Raw genomic sequence first — 18,997 nt, forward strand, 5'->3', positions numbered from 1 at the left:
GCCAAAACCATTTTGATGGAATCTAGACGGCCCCACCACGACAGTTTCAAGGGTGACCATCTAGAGGTGGTGTTGTTGATGATGTCCATTATATAGGAAATGTTAAAGTCCTTAGTTTCATCCATTGAGACTCCGAAATAAATTCCCAAATATTTCAGTTTAGTAGGAGCATATTTCAGTCCCAGAGACCTTACTTCTTCACCACATAGCAGACCAGAAAGTGGCATAACTTCAGATTTAGTTGAATTAAGTTTATAACCAGAGACCAAGGAGTATGCAGCTATAGTTTTCAGAACAGCTGGTATAGAGTCCAAATGAGTGTAAATTTGAATGTCGTCTGCATATGCAGTCAATTTAAAATGTACGCCCGCTAGTTGAAATCCAGTAATAGAGGTATTAGCTCTAATATCAATTAGTAAAGGTTCCAAAGCTAAATTGAACAATAAAGGTGACAGTGGACAACCCTGTCTCGTACCTCTCGATGGTTTAAAAGGCGCTGATAGAACATTATTAATGCGAAGTCTGGTAGATGGGTATGAGTACAAAACTTTAATCATTTGAAGAAATGATTCCTGAAATCCAAACCAGGTTAACACCTTAAATAAAAATGACCATTCCACCCTATCGAAGGCCTTTTCTGCATCCAAGGCTATTGTGACATATGGTAAAGGTGAACCTGAAGTAAGTGATATAATATGTGAGAACAAGCGGGAGTTATCACTGGCTAGACGTCCTTTCAAAAACCCATTTTGATCATGATGAATTAATTTCGGCAAGACCAGCTGCAGTCTAGTAGCCAGGAGTTTTGCATAGAGCTTGGCATCAATATTTATCAGCGACAGAGGTCTGTAGTTTGAAACATATACAGGATCTTTATCAGGCTTTGGTAACACAATAATTAAAGCTTCCGTAAATGATCCCATTGCCATACCTCGTTCTGTTAGATAGTTCAAGTAGTCTAACAAAAATGGCAACAATATGTCTTGAAAGGCCATGTAGAACTCCACTGTTAAACCATCTGGCCCTGGTGCTTTATTTTTGGCCATGGAGTTTAGAGTCTCTTTGAGATGAGACAGGTCTAACGGCGAGGTTAATATTTCATTATCACAATCATCTAACTTAGGTCCAGTGAGATTATTGAGGTATACGTCCATATCCTGTAATGCCGGATCTTCAGATTTGTAAAGGTCATTGTAAAAGGAATAGAATTGCTGACAAATTTCCTTGTCTGACATTACAAGTACATCATTGGGTGTTTTAATGGCTGGTATAGATGTTTTTTCCATCTTCAATTTCAAATATTGTGCCAGTTGATGACCCGCTTTATTAGATGTAGCGTAGTAATGTGATGCTTGAAGAAGGACCTCGGAAGCAGCAGCAGTACTCAAAATAAGGTTATATTCATACCGTTTTTTATTCAAAGCAATTTGAAGAGTGATGTTAGAAGGGTCGGCTATATATGCAGATTCCATAGATGATATACAGGATTCCATCTCTTTTAGTTGTCTACGTCGTTCAGCTTTTTTCCTAGCAGCAAATGAGATGATTATTCCTCTAATGAATGATTTAAATGCATCCCACTGATCTGCCAGCAGGTCTCTTCAACTTTGTTATTGGTGAAATATTCATTGATATGTATATTGACATGCTCTTTGAAAGAAGGATCTTGCAGCAACGAGGAATTAAATCTCCAAATACCAGTGGTTGTCGGCATAGTAATATCCTTCAATACCAGTGTAATGGAGGAATGATCTGAGACAGTGATTGGTTGAATATCTGTCGTATCCACTTTATGAAGTAAGGAATAACTTATCAAAAAGAAATCAATTCTTGAGTAGGAGGCATGAGGAGGAGAAAAGAAAGTATATGATTCATCTTTTTGGTGTTGCAGCCTCCAGGGATCTATTAATTTCAACTGGTATAAGAGATCTTGCAGGCAATACCAAGCTCTGGACTTCCTTTATGGGGTCCTAGATTTCCTATCTTTATCCGGATTCAAAATCAGATTAAAATCACCCCCTATAAGTATTGGTTGAGAAGCGACAGTGCTGATGTCATTAGCCAAAGCTTCGAAATAGGCAGGACAATCCAAATTAGGAGCATAGATATTGTATGCGTGTATGACAAATTTCCCTATTTCTAGTGTGACACGTACCCATCTGCCCTCCATATCATGGAAGGAGGAAATTATGTTGAAGTCAGGTCGTTTTCTTATTAAAGTAATAACACCATTCTTCCTGCCACTTGCGGGAGAAAACAAGGGAGCATACGCCCATTTGGGGGCTATTTTTAGAGCCTCAGTGTCAGTAAGGTGTGCTGTTCAGTGTAGCGGAGCAATTTCTGTCTTTTCACCTGATTGTGAAATCCTTTCACATTTAAGGAAAAGCATGTTAAAGACATTGAAATATATCAATACAGTTATATCTTGAGTCAATACAAAATATTATAGATGACAGAGATTCAATAAACCATCTATTGGTAATATAATACCTGAAATATAAGATTGAAGTGAGAACTGCACGACCAGAATCATCAGCAACTGAAATGACATATAAAACTGTAACTAACAGTGGTAGAAACACTATGGGTTAGAAAGCTGATAAGAAGGAAGCCAAAACAGCAGGCTCCGTCGGGTCAGGCAACATATAAAAACATTGACTTCATTATCATAAAGATAAAATGGAGATTTGGTGGTAAAACATTAATCAGTAACTTATTGTGACCTGAGCACTGTAAATATACAGTAAGATATGTGAACAAACAGCACATTAATTCCAATACTATTAAGTTTTATCAATAGCAGTGGGTTTTACTTGCTCAATAAAATCAGCGAGTTCAGCAGGGTTAAGATAATCTTTGGTAGAGTTATTATAAGTAACTCTTAACCGAGCCGGGTATAACATACCAAACTTAGCACCAAGGTTTTTCAGCTGAGGTCTGTATGAGAGCAGCAGCTTCCTCTTCTTCGCAGTTTCCTTGGCTAAATCTGGGACGAATAAGATTTTGTTTCCTTCAAATGTTATGGGAGAGTGCAATTTAGCCTGCTGCATTATTTTTAGTACTTGTTGATGCCTCAGCAAGGTAACCAAAATAGGTCTGGGATATTTTTTGTGAAAGACATTGGGCTGAGGTAATCTGAAGGCACAGTCAAAATCCAACTTGAGCTCGTCGTTCATCTTTAGAAGTTGAGGTAACAGTGCTGCCAAGAATTCCACTAGGTCACAAGTCTCCCGACCCTCCGGGAGGCCTAGAAGTCGAAAGCTGGTCCTTCTCGCACGATTGTCAGCATTTTCCAGCGCTTGTTCCAGCGTTGCCACGTGGTTTTTTTGCTTGGTCAGCGATTTTATAGCCGATTCAGCTGCTGTTGTTCTAGTTTCTAGTAGCGTAGTTGAAGTTTGTAACGCTGCTAGCTCTTCTTTTAAAGCAATAAAATCCGTCTTCAGATCTCCAACATCTTGTTTGGTTTCTAAGAGCAATTCTTTTATTGAGCGAAGTTCACTCAAAATGGCCGCCGTAGCCACGGCAGCCGCGTCGTCAGGCTTGCTGGCATCTGCCTTAGTCGGCGTTGATGGTTCAGCGCTTTTGCGCTTGTGGGGCTTACCGGCTGACATTTAGGCACCCGCGGGAGTGAAACGCGCTTTGAAAAATTGATTAATGAAGTCTAATCGATTGTTTATCGAGCCTGAGTGAACGGAGCTCACGCGGTCAGCTCCCTAGCTCATCGGGCTCGCCAGCGCCCCCCCCTCTTTATAAAATTTTAAAAACTGTTTTATAATGGGATCAATTTGGGACAACATTTCACCATTCTCATTTTTAATGGCAATTATTTTTGTTTTTCTTTTTTTTGCTTTAAGATAATTTGCCAGCATTCTTCCCACCTTATTCAAATTTCCATAATTCAAAGCTTGCTTTACAAATAAATCTTTTCTAATTATTTTTGAAGAAATTTCATTATATTTACCTTTAGCTTTTAAGAGTTCTTGTTGTGGCAAATAATCCCATTTTTCAATTAATTTTGATTCTAGAGACTTTACCACTTTTTCCAAATCTGTAAATTGCTTTTTTTCCTTTTTTATTTGCAAAGCTGAATAAGAAATAATTTGTCCTCTAATGTATGCTTTAAAAACATCCCATAAAGTCTCTACTGAAATTCCTTCTGTATCATTAATTTGAAAATAATCTTTCATTTTTTCCAGAAGATTTTCACAAAAGTCATTATCTGCAAGCAATGTATTATTTAATCTCCATATAGGTCTATTTCCATTCTGATTTATTATTTTAATTTCAATCCACACTCCAGCATGATCAGATAATATAATTGGATCAATGACAGCCTGTGTGGCTTGATGTACTAATTGATTAGAAACAAAAATGTAATCTATTCTAGAAAAAAAATTATGAACCTGGGAGCAAAATGAAAATTCCCGACCATCAAAATGAAGTATACGCCAAATATCTTTTAAATCACAAGATTGTACCAAATTATCAAGGCCTAACGATTTTATAAATCTTCTCGGACTTTTATCTATCAGTGGATCCATAACAGCATTGAAATCCCCTGCTACTATTAGATTTGAAGTAGCCAGTGGAAGAATCATTTGTTGCAGAGTTTTAAAAAATTCATTCTGATTCGAATTAGGGGCATATATATTGAAGAGCTTCATGGTGGTATTTCCCACGTCCATTTCCACATATACCCACCTTCCAAGAGGATCAGCTGCCTTAAATTTAAATGAAGCAGAACATTTTTTATTTATTAATATATCAACACCAGCTTTTTTCCCTATTGCCGAAGAAAAATAATACTGTTTGACCCAATCACCTTTTAGCTTTATAGATTCATTATTTGACAGATGGGTCTCTTGTATGCAGCATATATCAGCGTTTTGTCTTTTTAAAAATAATAATGCCTTTTTTCTTTTAATCGGGTGATTGAGACCATTAACGTTTAAAGATATTATCTTAAGATCCATTATGCACTAATATAATTTGTAATACAACAACCCCATCTTCAATATTCTTTATGAACTCCATTTTCCCACATATAAGATAATTCAAAGAATTGCCTACTTTACCCAAACCCTTAAAGTTTAATTCCCTCCCTCCCCACCCCATACATATACGAACACTTGGAAACGCAAATTAGATCAGGTCTGACATCACTCCATCACAAGCTAAAAAATTATAATTTTGTAATTATTACTTCATATTAATAATATAACATAACATATTGCTAATAGAATTTAAAATTTCTATATCTTTGCTTTCTTTTCCATTCATTTTCACAATCATATATACTCATATTCTTAAATCAATCACTCTATATATATTCCATAAATAGAAGAATCTTTTAATTAACTTAAATCAATCTTCACATGCATTTTCAATTCCATTCATAAAAACCATTTCTCCAAAAATTCTAAAATTCTAAAATAAGAAATATTTAAAAATAAAACATAAATAAAAAATTTTTATAACTCATTTCTACTATCATACTTACTTGTATTTCCAAATCAGTCATACAGAACCTTAGAGAGATATATCAATTGACCCTTCCCTTTTATCTTGTTAAAAACTATATCTATAAGAAAATGGGTTAAATATACTTCCTAAATCACTCAACTAATATATTTCTTTAAAAATAAAATATTAGTTTTCCCTATAAAACCGTTTATTTTATTCTATATATGTTCTTATATATAAGAGTCTTTACGTCCATTTTCTTCTAATAACATGAACGCCTTATTTTCAACTTCCTTCTCGAGCTCCCTTCTCACCCTCCGTAGACGTAAACGTGGAAGCAACCAATCTTCTTCATTTCCGGTGCGATCATTTGTTAAGGAGAAAGACTTCCTGTCTTCGCGCAGATTTTTATCATTGACTCAGCGATTACAATACTCCTAGCGCACTTTTTTAAAATTTTTTTTTTAATTTCCCTTTGAGAGCAGAGAAGCAATGGCGCTGAGGGGATATCTTCCAAAAGGCCGTCTCAGTCCACCCTCCAGTCTTGCATACATACAGACTCTTCAAGGCAAGTCAACGCTTCATCTTCCCTCCACGTCATTCAGCCATTGACGTGTTCGCAAGCACGCCGAGTCCGTTCCATGCTTGTGATAGTAATCATCGTTAATTTTTAAAGTAAGTTAAAAATTCCAGCATTCGAAACGGTGTATTCACTTTTATATATTTTTCAGAATTCTTTTGTAATAAAAATTAACTTAGAATGAAATAAATCAAAGTGAAAAGTATTTGATATTAAATCAGTCTTAACGAAATTTTGAAATATTCCCAATTTTCCATTTAAGAAGTCATTGGTTGTTCACATTGTTCAAGATATTCTGCTAATTTTTTATAATCGGTAAAGTTCTGTGTTTTATTTCCCAAAGTTACTTTCATAACCGCTGGGTAGAGAAGTCCATATCTAGCCCCTAGTGCTCGTAGTTGAGGTCTTAAATCAAGTAATTGTTTTCTTTTGAGGGCAGTTTCTCTGGCGAAATCTGGTACAATATGTATACGTGTATCCTGACATCTTAGATTTTTGTTTTCTTTAGCCAGCTGACATTTTTCAACAACATGTTGATATCGTAATAGTTTAAAAATAAAAGTTCTTGGACCTTTTTGTGTGGTTGTTTTTTGTCCCGGTATTCTGTGCGCTCTTTCGATTTCAAGAGGCACTTTGGATTTTAAAAGCAGTATTTTTGGAAGAAATTGCTCTAGGAAAGTAATGGGATCATTTTTTTCCACTCCTTCTGGCATCCCAATGATCCTTAAATTATTTATTTTTTCTCTATTCAAACAATCTTCCAGATCTCTCTTCATTATTTCCATCTCTTTCCAGGCTTTTTTATTTTGCATGACTTCAGTATGCACCTCTTCCGATTTTTCTTCTAAATGAGTTATTTTATTGTCAATTAGATCAACTCTTTTTGTGAGCGTGGCTACATCATCAATTGCTTTTTGAAGTTGTTTTTTGATTTCCAGTACAATATCTTTGATCTGTTTTATTTCTGCCATCATATCTTGATCTCCTTCCGAAGGCAACGGAACTTTTGAAGGTGTCCCTGGTTCCGGCTTTGATCGTTTATTACTGCTTGTACCCGATCCTCCGGCTCCTGCATCGTTTTTATTTTGTTTACCCGATGCCATTTTCTTACGATCCACAGCTTTTTTTAACAAAATATCGGTATTGGAGCTTTTTATTTTGAAATAAGAGCTTGTTTGACACGGAGCCCATCTATCACCCGACTATTTGTTTGCGTGTCCAAGCCACGCCCCTCCAGATGAAATAAATTAGATGTTTGATGTCACACTAGATTAGCAAAAATATATATAAACAAGAAAGGATGTACTACGACTATGATTATTGAGAAGACAGCTTTTTCAGATAAGTGACTATATTGAAAAGATTCAAATTGTAATAGACTGATTTTTTGAAAGAGATTTAAATATTGTGCCTTCATGTATTTTACTTATCTGGGAGTTTTTTGACCAAGGATGTGTCTGCTGGTCTCAAATCATTTTTGAGATTAGCTTGTCTATGTGGGTAGCTTGTTTGAGAGCCTCTATTGGACACTGAGGTCTTTTCTCCTTTTCATACAATATATGTAGTCCTGAGCCTTAGAGGGTGTTTTTTTTGGATATTGACACTAGATTAGCAGACATTTTGGAGTGGTAAAGTAGATGGCTATGAGACATTTTGGAGTGGTGGAGTCGGTACCTATGGCTATGAGATGCCTAGCTTTACTATGTATTTCGGACATGGATATTAACCTTCAAGATCGTCTAGCAAATATTCCATGTCTAGGGGAAGAGCTTTTTGGGGATCTGGTAGAAGCAGCTACCCAGAAGCTCACTCAACACGAGCAGAGTTGGAGTTCGCTCAATAAGGTGAAAACTAAATTGCAGCCAGCTAAAGCAGTTCCAAGATCAATGCCCTACTCATACAAGAGACAATACCCTGTGTCCAGTGGCGTACCTAGGGTATGTGGCACCCGGGGTCCATCATTTTTTGACACCCCCCCATGTAAAAAAATATTTTTTGTAATAACCATGGTCAGAATAGAAACAGGCAGTGAAAATTTTCTTTTATTGAACCTCATATATGTAACCATTATTCCAAACATAACATAACATAAATTATGTCTGAATTGTCATAATATTAGAAGTTCATATGGTGTAGTTGCAAGTGATGCTTCGGACATTTCTGATTGTGTTAGTTCGGTTTTGTGTGTTTTTTGAATAGAAGGGTTTTTATTTCTTTTTTGAAGGTTTTGTAGTCTGTGGTCGAGGTCAATAGGTTGTAGAGTTGGGGGTCGAGTGTTGCAGCTCGAGTGGCTAGGAGGTTGTCGTACAGTTTTTTTCTTTTGACGTTTTTGGTTGGAGGGTGTGTGGGTTCTCCTATGTCTGGTTGAGGTGGATTGAACTAGTCGATTGTTCCAATAGGCTGGGCTGTCTCCATTTATTGCTTTAAATAGTAAGCAGGAAAATTTGAAGTGTATTCTCGCTTGTATTGGGAGCCAATGTGAGTCGTGGTATGCCTCTGTGATGTGGTCGAATTTCTTCAGTGAGTAGACCAGTCTTAGGGTTTGTTGTTGTTTTATCATGGTTGTGGAATCTTGACTTATTTTCCTCCATTTTCTTTCTATTTGTCTGCATTGTCTTTTTAGTAGGAGTAGTTCATTGCTCAGGGAGTTGGTAAGTATGAGAGAGAAAGATGAATGTAGGCAAACTTGTTGGAGACAAAAGACTTTTCACAAGGAACATAAGAAAGAGAGGAGGAATAGAAATAAGATTGGAAAGGTGGCAATTTGAACCAGTGGGGTAAGAGTTTAAAGAGTTACGATTGGGACCGATAGCCCAAGCAGAGGAGAACAAACAAGAGAGAGAGTATGGAGAACAGAACAGAGATGGCTGAATGAAAAGACCAGTAAAAGCCATCACATTGTTTCAGATCAACTGTGAAAAATATGATCTACTCTTTGGTATTTGCCAGCTACTTATGATGCGGACTGCCCAAGGAACTTGGCTTGACATAGCATGGCTTATCTTAAGAACATGTGAGGAAAGTGGATACTGGGAGGGGTGAAAGAAAGAGGAAGATAGGTAAAAAAAAGGAGACATTAAAAAGTTTGGGAACCTCTATTCTAGGGATCCTATACTGTTAGTATATCCATTTTTAATGGCCTGGCATCTGAACACCAAAGTGAACTTATTTAGCTGAAGAAATTAGTTACAACCCCCCCCCATTCCACACACATTAATTCTCTTCCATTTTTGTTCCCATTATAAAAAACACTGATAAGTTCCCAGAAAAAAAATACATTAAAATAAGAAGTGAAAACAAAGGCCCCTACAGATGAAAACATAACATAAGAACATAAGCAGTGCCTCCGCCGGGTCAGACCATAGGTCCATCCTGCCTAGCAGTCCGCTCTTGCGGCGGCCCAAACAGGTCACGACCTGTCTGACTCACCAGAAGGGGCCCCCTTGCCACCTTGGTTTCCCATTGAAGTCCATCATGCCCAGTAGCCCATTCTCATGGTAGCCAATCCAGGTCACTAGTACCTGGTCAAAACCCAAAGAGTAGCAACATTCCATGCTACCGATCCAGGGCAAGCAGATGCTTCCCCCATGTCTTATTAACAGCCTATGGACTTTTCCTCCAGGAATTTGTCCAAACCTTTCTTAAAACCAGCTACGCTATCTGCTTTTACCATAACTTCTGGCCACTTCATTTTTAAGCTTAGATCTTTCCTTCCAAACAGAGACCTTGCTAGATGTCAAATACAGAACAAGGTAACTTCACCCGGACTTAGCTGTGCAGGAAATGTGAATCTCCTCATACACCCACCATATAGTGCAAAAATGTGCAAAGGTCTGGTTTTTTCTTTCGATCACTACATAGCCTAAAGTCACACAAGCAGCACTGTTACAAACATATTCTGAAGGTCAATGTTAACAAAGTTTCCTTCCTTGGACCACAAGGAGATACTGACAAATTACTGGAAAAGATCCCAAAACAACTTCCCAGGCACAACACCCAAAGACCCACTCAGTGTGTGAACCAGTTGAGTGGAGTGGACTAACTGGGGGGTGGAAATAGGCCCGGAGTTTGCTCAGCAGAATTTCCCAGACCACCTCTTCCTCTCAACACATTGACAGGCTGCCACCACCACCACCACCACTAGGAACACTTCACCGGGTAGGCCAGCAATGCTTATAAACTTTATAAAGCAAATATGTGCACTATGAATTTCTTAAAGGTGCTAAACCATTCAACCCACAATCAAGCCAGAATCTTCGTACTCCAGCTAGACTAGCAACCTTTTCAGTATTATCAAGCCCTCAATGCCACCACTCAGAACTCAAACGTCTCATAGTTCTAAGCTTTACGTGCCAGCTCGTCACTGGGTTTGTTATTTGCTTTTACTCTATTCAAGAGTTTAATAGTTTAATTTTTCTTTTTACTCTATTCTTTCATGTTTTAAGTTAATACTTAGCTTAGGCTAGAGATGTCAATGCCGTTGGGAATGTCAAAGCCAACATGTTTCGCGAGAATCGCTTTATCAAGGCTCCACCCCTTATCTCTGCTGAACATGTTTCGCAAGAATCGCTTTATCAAGGCTCCACCCTTTATCTCTGCCGACAACCATTGAATCAGAGGAGGGGCGGGACCGCGGCAGAGGGACAACAACTCAGGAGGCCTATGGCAACCTGCAAGGATCGCTGAAGTACCCGCGATCCTTTCTGAAGGTTGCTTTGTACAGGAATCGGGTAAAGGGAGGCAAAAACCTTGGGGTCGGGCCATGAGAAGGGAAGTTTCCGGGCCATGACTCCAAGGCCGGGAGCACCCCCCTCATGGCTTGCACCCGGGGCGGACCTCTCCCCCCCCCCCTTGGTACGCCACTGCCTGTATCTTCCTCTGCTGCTAAACCACCACCACAGAAGAGGCAGAAACAACAATGGTCTCAAAAGTCTTACACATCAGCCCCTCAAAAGTCAGCACAGTCTTTTTGACGTGCTTCTAAAGAGCATGGCCAATATTCCACCTACTCAACCTCTTCCACAACCTATTGGAAGTCAACTGCAATTATACCATCAACGTTGAGCTTTCATAACAACAGATGCTTGGGTCATCAGAGTCATCACGGAGGGTTATTCTTTTCATTTCGAATCAATACCTCCAAATCACCCTCCAAGAGAGTCCTCTTTCAATTCACAACAGATGTCCCTTCTTTGGGAAATTGAAGCGTTGCTTCAACTAAATGCAGCAGAAGAAGTTACTTCTCAGAAAAATCAGGGGTTCTACTCCAGCTATTTCCTAATTCCAAAAAAGACAGAAGGTCTTGGTCCCATACTCGACCTCTACAACCTGAACAAATATCTAGGCAAAGAAAAGTTTTGCATGCTATTTCTAGGAACCTTATATCCCATTCTAAATTGAAACGACTGGCTATGCTCTCTAGACCTCAAAGAGGTTTACACACACACATATCCATACATCCTATTCACAGAAAGTTCCTACGATTTCGGAATTCAAGTAGCTCATCAACACTTTCAATACAAAGTTCTGCCATTTGGCATAGTGTCTTCTCCAGGAGTCTTTACCAAAAGCCTCGTAGTGGCAGCAGCAAATCTTTAACTTCATGGATTACAAGTATTTCTGTATCTGGACGATATAATAATAAAAGCTATCCCGCCTAAGGAAGTACGTTCTGCCACCCAGCTGACAATGTTTCTTCAGCAACTAGGGTTTGAAGTCAACTTTCCAAAGTCTCAACTCCAACTTTCTCAAAGACTGCAATTTATAGGAGCCCTTCTCGACAATGTTCAGCTACGGGCTTTCCTTCAACAGAGACAGGACACTTTGCTGCATCTTTGCAATCAAGTTTCTCATCTAAAAACCATTTCAGCCAGGCAGATGATGTGTCTTTTGGGATACATGGCATCAATAGTTTATTTTACCCCTCTGGTGAGACTTCACCTCAGACCAGTTCAATGGACCCTAGCTTCTCAATGGTCTCAGGCTCTCGACCCCTTCTCTAAGAGGATTTCACTTACTTTGACCCTTCATCAGTCTCTTCTGTGAATGATGGAACCAACCAATCTCTCCAGGAGATAGGCATGTCCATGTATGCTTGAGGGTTCACCTGGGTGGTCTTTGCATTCAGGGCCATTGGTCTGTTGAAGAGAAAACTTTCCATATCAATCTATTGGAACTCAGAGTAATTCAATATGCTCTTCACACATTTCAGAGAATCCTATCCAACCAAGTCCTCCTAATTCACACGGACAATCAAGTACCGATGTATTACATCAACAAGCAAGGACGGACGGGCTCTCTCCTTCTTTATCAAGAGGCTGAATACATTTGAACTGGGCGATTGCTCGCAACATATTTCTCAAAACGGTCTATGTGCAAGGGCCTCAGAACACACTGGTCAACAAACTCAGCAGATTTCTTTGTCCACATGAGTGGACTTTCAATTCCAGAGAGGTACGCCACATTTTCTCACTTTGGAGAACTCCTCAAGTAGAGCGGTTTGCCTCGCCCCACAATCATAAATTGCCTTAATACTGTTCCAGGCAAATTGCCTCAATACTGGTTCTTCAACGTCTAGAAGCGGATGCATTTCTTCTGGATTGGTCAGACAAGTTCCTTTATGCATTCCCTCCAATCCCTCTCATTCTCAAGACATTAGTCAAACTCAAGGAAGGGTCAGCCACCATGATCCTGATTGCTCCTCGTAGCCCAGAGAACCTTGGTATTCCCTCCCTTCTACTACAGCTGAGTGCCAAGGATCCAATTCCCTTAAAAATTTTTCCATCTCTGCTCACTCAGTCAAGGGTTTCGATTACATCCCAACCTAACATCATTGCATCTTACAGCTTGGTACCTCTCAGCGTAACTTCTAGAAAGTCTTCTACTCAGCAATGTTATAAACAGAAGTGGATACATCTTCCACTCTGTCATCAGTATTGGATTATTTACTTCATCTTTCCAATTCTGGGCTAAAAACTACTTCAGTCAGGGTTCACCTCAGTGCTATCAAGTACTTTTCACATTCCTGTCAACAATAAATCTCTGGCCTCTCATCCTCTTGTTTCTAGGTTTGGGAAGGGACTTTTCAATTCCAAACCTCTGCTTAAACCACCTCTAGTTGTCTGGGATCTTAATGTGGTTCTGGCAACTCTTATGAAGTCACCTTTTGAACCAATGGCTTCTACTTATCTCAAGTATCTCACTTGAAAAGTAGTCTTCTTAATTTCTTCCATTTCTGCTTGTCGAGTGAGTGAGCTCCAGGCCTTGGTGACAGATCCACCATTTAGTTTTTCATCATGACAAGGTGGTTCTCCGCACCCATCCTACATTCCTCCCGAAAGTAGTCACAGAATTTCATATCAATCAATCCACTGTATTGCCAGTTTTCTTTCTAAAGCCTCAGGCTGATCCAGGAAAAACAGCTCTACACACTTTGGACTGTAAACGTACCTTGGCTTACTACATACAAAGGACTAAGCCCTACAGGACATCATCTCAACTGTTCGTCTCCTTTGATCCTAACAGATTGGGCAAGCCTGTTACCAAAAGAACTATCTCCTCATGGTTAGCAGCTTGTATTTCCTTTTGCTATGCTCAGGCTGGGCTGTACCTTGAGGGATGTGTTACAGCACACAAAGTCTGAGCTATGGCAGCATCAGTAGCTTTCTTACGTTCTACTCCTATTGATGATATTTGCAAAGCGGCTACTTGGTCCCAATTCACTCATTCACATCTCACTACTGTCTAGAATCATATTCCAGACAAGATGGGCATTTTGGCCAAACAGTATTACAGAATTAATTTTCTTCTTAATGGCCAACTCTTCCTTCATCCCATTTTATTAAGCTAGCGAGTTCCACCTGTGAGAATATGCCGCCTGCTTGTCCTATGATAAAGTACAGTTATCTGGGGACAGCGGGCAGATATTCTCACATCCCTCCCACCTCCCCGGGTTGGCTTCTTAGCTTGCTTACCGAACTGAGGTACCACAAGCCTACATCGGGTGGGAAGGCAATTGCAAAGTTTCTTAAAACTTAAAGTGATAGTTCACTTTTCATACTGGCTGTACTGGGCTCTGTGGATGACATCACCCATACGTGAGAATATCTGCCTGCTGTCCTCGGATAATACCTATTATGGTAAGTAACTGTGCTTTGTAAGCCCACTAGGGACAGGTATAAGCATGTAATGTGTACAGTACTACACATGTCTAGTAGCGCAATAGAAATGATTAGCAGTAGTAGTAGAGATGATATAGCCACTTATGACATCATGAGGTAATTCACTTATGACATCATGAGGTAAGATCACTTATATATAGGTACCTAGAGGGTGCCTACTTTCCTTTATCGAGTACTAGCTTAACAGGTGATGCACACCTCTAATTTAGGCTCAAAAGCATGTCTAAATTCTGGAGATATGCAAGTCCCGCCCAGACTTTACTCATGTGTATGCCTATCTATACAATGCGCACTATGTAGAACAAACACTATTCTGTAAATATGCATGCAATTGGAATTTCTGGCATTTATGCCTGCATGTGCACACATACACGTGTATATACCAGTATGCTAATTATTTAGATAGACTGCGAGCCCACCAGGACAGACAGGGAAAACTGCTTGAGTACCTGAATAAATTCATGTAAACCATACTGAGCTCCCCTGGAAGAATGATATAGAAAATTGAATGAATGAATAAATAAATAAATAAAAATAAAAAATATATACCATTATGCTAATTATTTAATTGTGAATATACCATTTTGCTAATACTAGGACTTGGTGGCATGCGATGAAGCTACTAAGTGGTAGATTTAAAACAAATTGGAGAAAATGTTTCTTCACACAACGTGTAATTAAACTCTGGAATTCGTTGCTAGAGAATGTGGTGAAATCAGTTAGCTCAGCGGGGTTTTAAAAAGTTTGGATAATTTCCTAAAAGAGAAATCCATAGGCCATTATTGAGATGGCTTGGGGATATCCACTGTTTATTCCTAGGATAAGCAGTATATAATCTGATTTGCTACTTGGGATCTAGCTAGGTATTGAGGCCTGGGTTGGCCACTGTTTGAAATAGGATACTGGGCATGATGGACCTCTGGTCTGTCCCAGTTTGGCAATTCTTATGTTCTTTTCTGTGTACAAATGTTAGCATCAGTGTTACAGAATTATCCCTTATAGGTCAACACCACTTACCAAAGAGGTCTGTATTTTTCTCAGGATCTCCATTGTAGATCTAACTCAAATGTACTTTTCCCTAAACCCATATACACACCCTTGTATGTCTGTATTGTATAAACCCTCTCTTGCTGTTCTTGTGCATGCGATCCAGTCCTACTTACAGTGATAACACCTTTCTCCTGCATTCTGCCTGGCGTATCATGCAAGTCAGCAAACTGCACGGCCACCTGATGGTAAATGGGAATTAAGAATTCCTCTCGCTCCTTCAGCTTGGTCTCCAGTTCCTTCCGCTCTGCTGGGCTGAGCTCCGGGGTGCCTGTAATGACACACAGCTATCTGTCAAAAAAAAAGCCAGCTTTGGAAGACATAGCAGTGTAACAGCCCTGCCTCTCTGGACAGTTTCCTTCACGTCATGCCCGTTTCTCACATCTTACATAATATCTTGAAATAACGGCTGTCAAAACAAGCTGCAGTTGATTCCTTCGTATGGAACCTTTTATTTTTGTGACTAAATTTACAGAACAACACTTAATAAGAAGCTGAGTTCGGACAACTGCTAACAAAAAAGTTGCACTTGGTAAGATGAATGAATTGCCTCAACCTATCCTATAATTTTGTTTTTTGGGGTTTCAACAATTTTTATTGATAGTGCAGTAAACAGCAAAAAAAACACCCAAAACCTACAGTGTACATCTAAGGTCATCCAATTTTATACTATAAACCACCCTCTCCCTATTCCCCCACCTCGCAGCATTACCGATATCACTATAGCCCACAGCATAACTAAAACAGATCAAGCAGAACAGCTTCAAACAATGCTATATATTACAGAAATATGAAAAATAGCTGTATTACAAACTGCAATAAGTCAATCTGCTATAGACTGAATATATACAATTCTTCCATGTAACTATCACTGAGGAACACTCTCTCACACACACTCCAACACTTAAACTACCCTCCTCACCTCTTTTTTTTTTTTTATTTAAAGATTTTCATCAGAATACTTTCCAGAGATAAGTTTGCACTTTCTGCTTCAAAATTTAAAAACTTTCCTTCAGAGAACTAGTCATCAAAAAAAATACCTTGCTCACACTGTGTGTAATGAAACAAATTCCTTGATAGAATGCAATTTTACACAGAAACAGAATGCAGATAAAACCTGAATTCTATTAAGGTGGCCCAAATCTGGGCATGCATCCTAGATCTGCATGTAAACTAATTAGTTAATGAGCTGTTAATAATCAATTATTGATGTTAATTGGCATTAATTAAGACTTACACCTGGATCTGTCTGTGTTATTCTATAACCTGAATGCATAAATTGCTGTGTGCGCAACTCAAAAGGGGGTGCTGCCACGGAAGGGACATGGGTGGATCGGGGTGTTCTCAAAATTTGGGTGCACTATAGAGTAGGGCCATTTACATGCTCAACTAAATTGGGCATGAGCATTTACATCACGTTTCAGCAGATCTAAGTCCTTGTGCCCAAAACTGGGCACGGTAATCCGTGCAAAATACTATTCTAAAAAGGCTGCTTAGCGCTAAGTGACTTTTATAGAATTGGCACTGAGCGTGGATTTTAACAGCATCTAACTCTGGGCACATTTAGAGCCTGATTCTGTAAATGACACTGTAAGTTGGGTGATGATAGGTGCCCTACTGCTGCCTAACCTAATTGTTTTAATTGGCTTTAATCAGAACAGTAATTGGCCTCGCCATTAATAAAATAATTAAAAATGTATTAAAAAGTAGGTGTTGAAATCACATCTACACGAAGCTGTCTTAACAGGGCCTAAGGTCAAAGTAGGCGCCGCTAGAGGCGATTCTCAAAAGAACTTTGGCATCTGCAATGTGGGCCGGCAAAACCCTGGCGTCCATTGCAGTCATGAAAATCTTCTTACAAGTTCCATCACTTCACCATATTATTTACGAGACTACTCATAAAGCTATCTTTTCAGTAACAGCTCCTACATTATGGAATGCCATGCCTTCTTACCTTCGTCATGAAGGTTTAAATCTAACCTCAAAACCTTTTTATTCAAAGATGCTTATGATATATGAGAATATGTGGCTTCTTTCGCCACCCTACATTATGAAAGGAATTATCTTAACCCCAAATTAGTTAAGAGCAGATCATTTTAAAGTCTTACTCCTTTACCCACTTGTGTTTTCCCATGTATTCTCCTACTATTAGTATATTGTATTTCTTCCCCTCTTCCCTTATATTTCTTGTTTTTTTGTTTACCCTGTAGTTTTATTTTAATGCTTATTTTTTAACTTTTATTATAAACCACTCAGGGCTCCTTTTACGAAGCCGCGTTAGCGGCTTTATCGCATGCGACTTTTTAGCGTGCGCTATTACGCGCGTTAAACCGCTAACATGGCTTCATAAAAGGAGCCCTTAGACATTTAATGAGCAATAGGTATCAAATTTGAATAAACTTGAAACTTGACATCTAAGTTTTGTGGTAGGCGTCATTAGCTACAGTTCTTTAAACAGCACCTAAGCATGACTAACACGTGTCTGGCGCTGGTTTTGTAGATGGCTGCCAATTTAGGCGCTGTTTATAGAATCTGGCTCTATATGCCTCTTATCCAGTCTGCCCATCTACGAAAATATCCACTAGCAAGCTCTACAATCCCTTCCTTTATCTTAGAGATCCTCAGTGTTTGCCCATGCCTTCTTGAATTCAGAAACAGTCCTCCTCTCTACCACCTCCACTGGGAAGCTGTTCCATAAAGAAGTATTTGCTTAGATTACTCCCGAGTCTGTCCCCTTTCACTCTCATCCTATGCCCCCTCATTCTAGAGCTTCCTTTCAATTGAGACTCACCTCCTGTGCATTTATGTCACAGAAGTATTTCAATATTTTAATCATACTTCCCTTCTCTTGCCTTTCTTCCAGAGTATATATGAATATATTGATTTTTAAATCTGTCCCCATAGACTTTTTGACAAACACCACTGACCATTTTAGCAGCCACCATGTAGGCAGACTCCATTCTCTTTATTTCTTTTTGAAGGCGTGGGTTCCAGATTTGTAAATAGTATTCCAAATGAGCTCTCACTAGATTTATAAGGAGACATTATCTCTATCTTTTCCCTTTTTAAGTTACCAAAATTTGCATCACTTCTCCTATTCAAGAAATCCTCGTTTTTATTGTCCCTTTTGGATCTAATGGTGCTCTTATATAGATGTATGCACCTTCTGAAAACTCCTCCTTCTTGTGCCCATTTTTAATTCACTTGTAAGCCTCAAATTGGGTATGGACTCCATAGCTCTGGTTTAAGCTGTCATAGGAATTTGAATCTTATTTATGTTCTGGTTTTCACTTGCCTACCTTGTTCAGACTCTCTAGAGCAGGTTTTTATTATCTCTCTGGAGAATCCCTTGTCTAAATGGTCTCATCTTCATTTTCTATACTCTAGACACATTTCTGCCCGATCTAAATACCTTCCAGAGCTTTGCTTCTACTGGCTTCTCGGCAGACTGTAATAAAGCGATATACGGAGAAAACTCCAATGGACTAGTCTCTAAAATCACAATTACGAGTTCCTATGTTTTAAGTTGACCTTTCCTTCTCCATTACACTTTCGCCGGAAAAAGTTACATAAATCTACTTTCGAATTTTAAGGCCCCAAAGTTTGGAATAATCCGTCACTGTGCCTAAGTCAACTAGAATCACATTACCACTTCAGAAAAATGTTAAATGCATCTCTCTTTAATCCTATCAACTGTTGATCATATTTAATCCTTGCTGAAATTTGT

General features: G+C 39.0%; 1 protein-coding gene across 4 annotated transcripts in view; it reads right to left on the reverse strand.

Moving 5' to 3' along the window:
* ACACA (acetyl-CoA carboxylase alpha) overlaps positions 1–18,997 on the reverse strand; it is a 434,156-nt gene that overhangs the window by 17,781 nt on the left and 397,378 nt on the right. For all 4 annotated transcript variants that reach the window (XM_033921833.1, XM_033921832.1, XM_033921836.1 and 1 more), the window contains one exon: positions 15,387–15,541. In XM_033921833.1, coding sequence (XP_033777724.1) covers positions 15,387–15,541 — 155 coding nt within the window. The remainder of the gene's footprint in view (positions 1–15,386; positions 15,542–18,997) is intronic.

The sequence above is a fragment of the Geotrypetes seraphini genome, chromosome 15, assembly GCF_902459505.1.
Source record: "Geotrypetes seraphini chromosome 15, aGeoSer1.1, whole genome shotgun sequence".
NCBI lineage: Eukaryota > Metazoa > Chordata > Amphibia > Gymnophiona > Dermophiidae > Geotrypetes > Geotrypetes seraphini.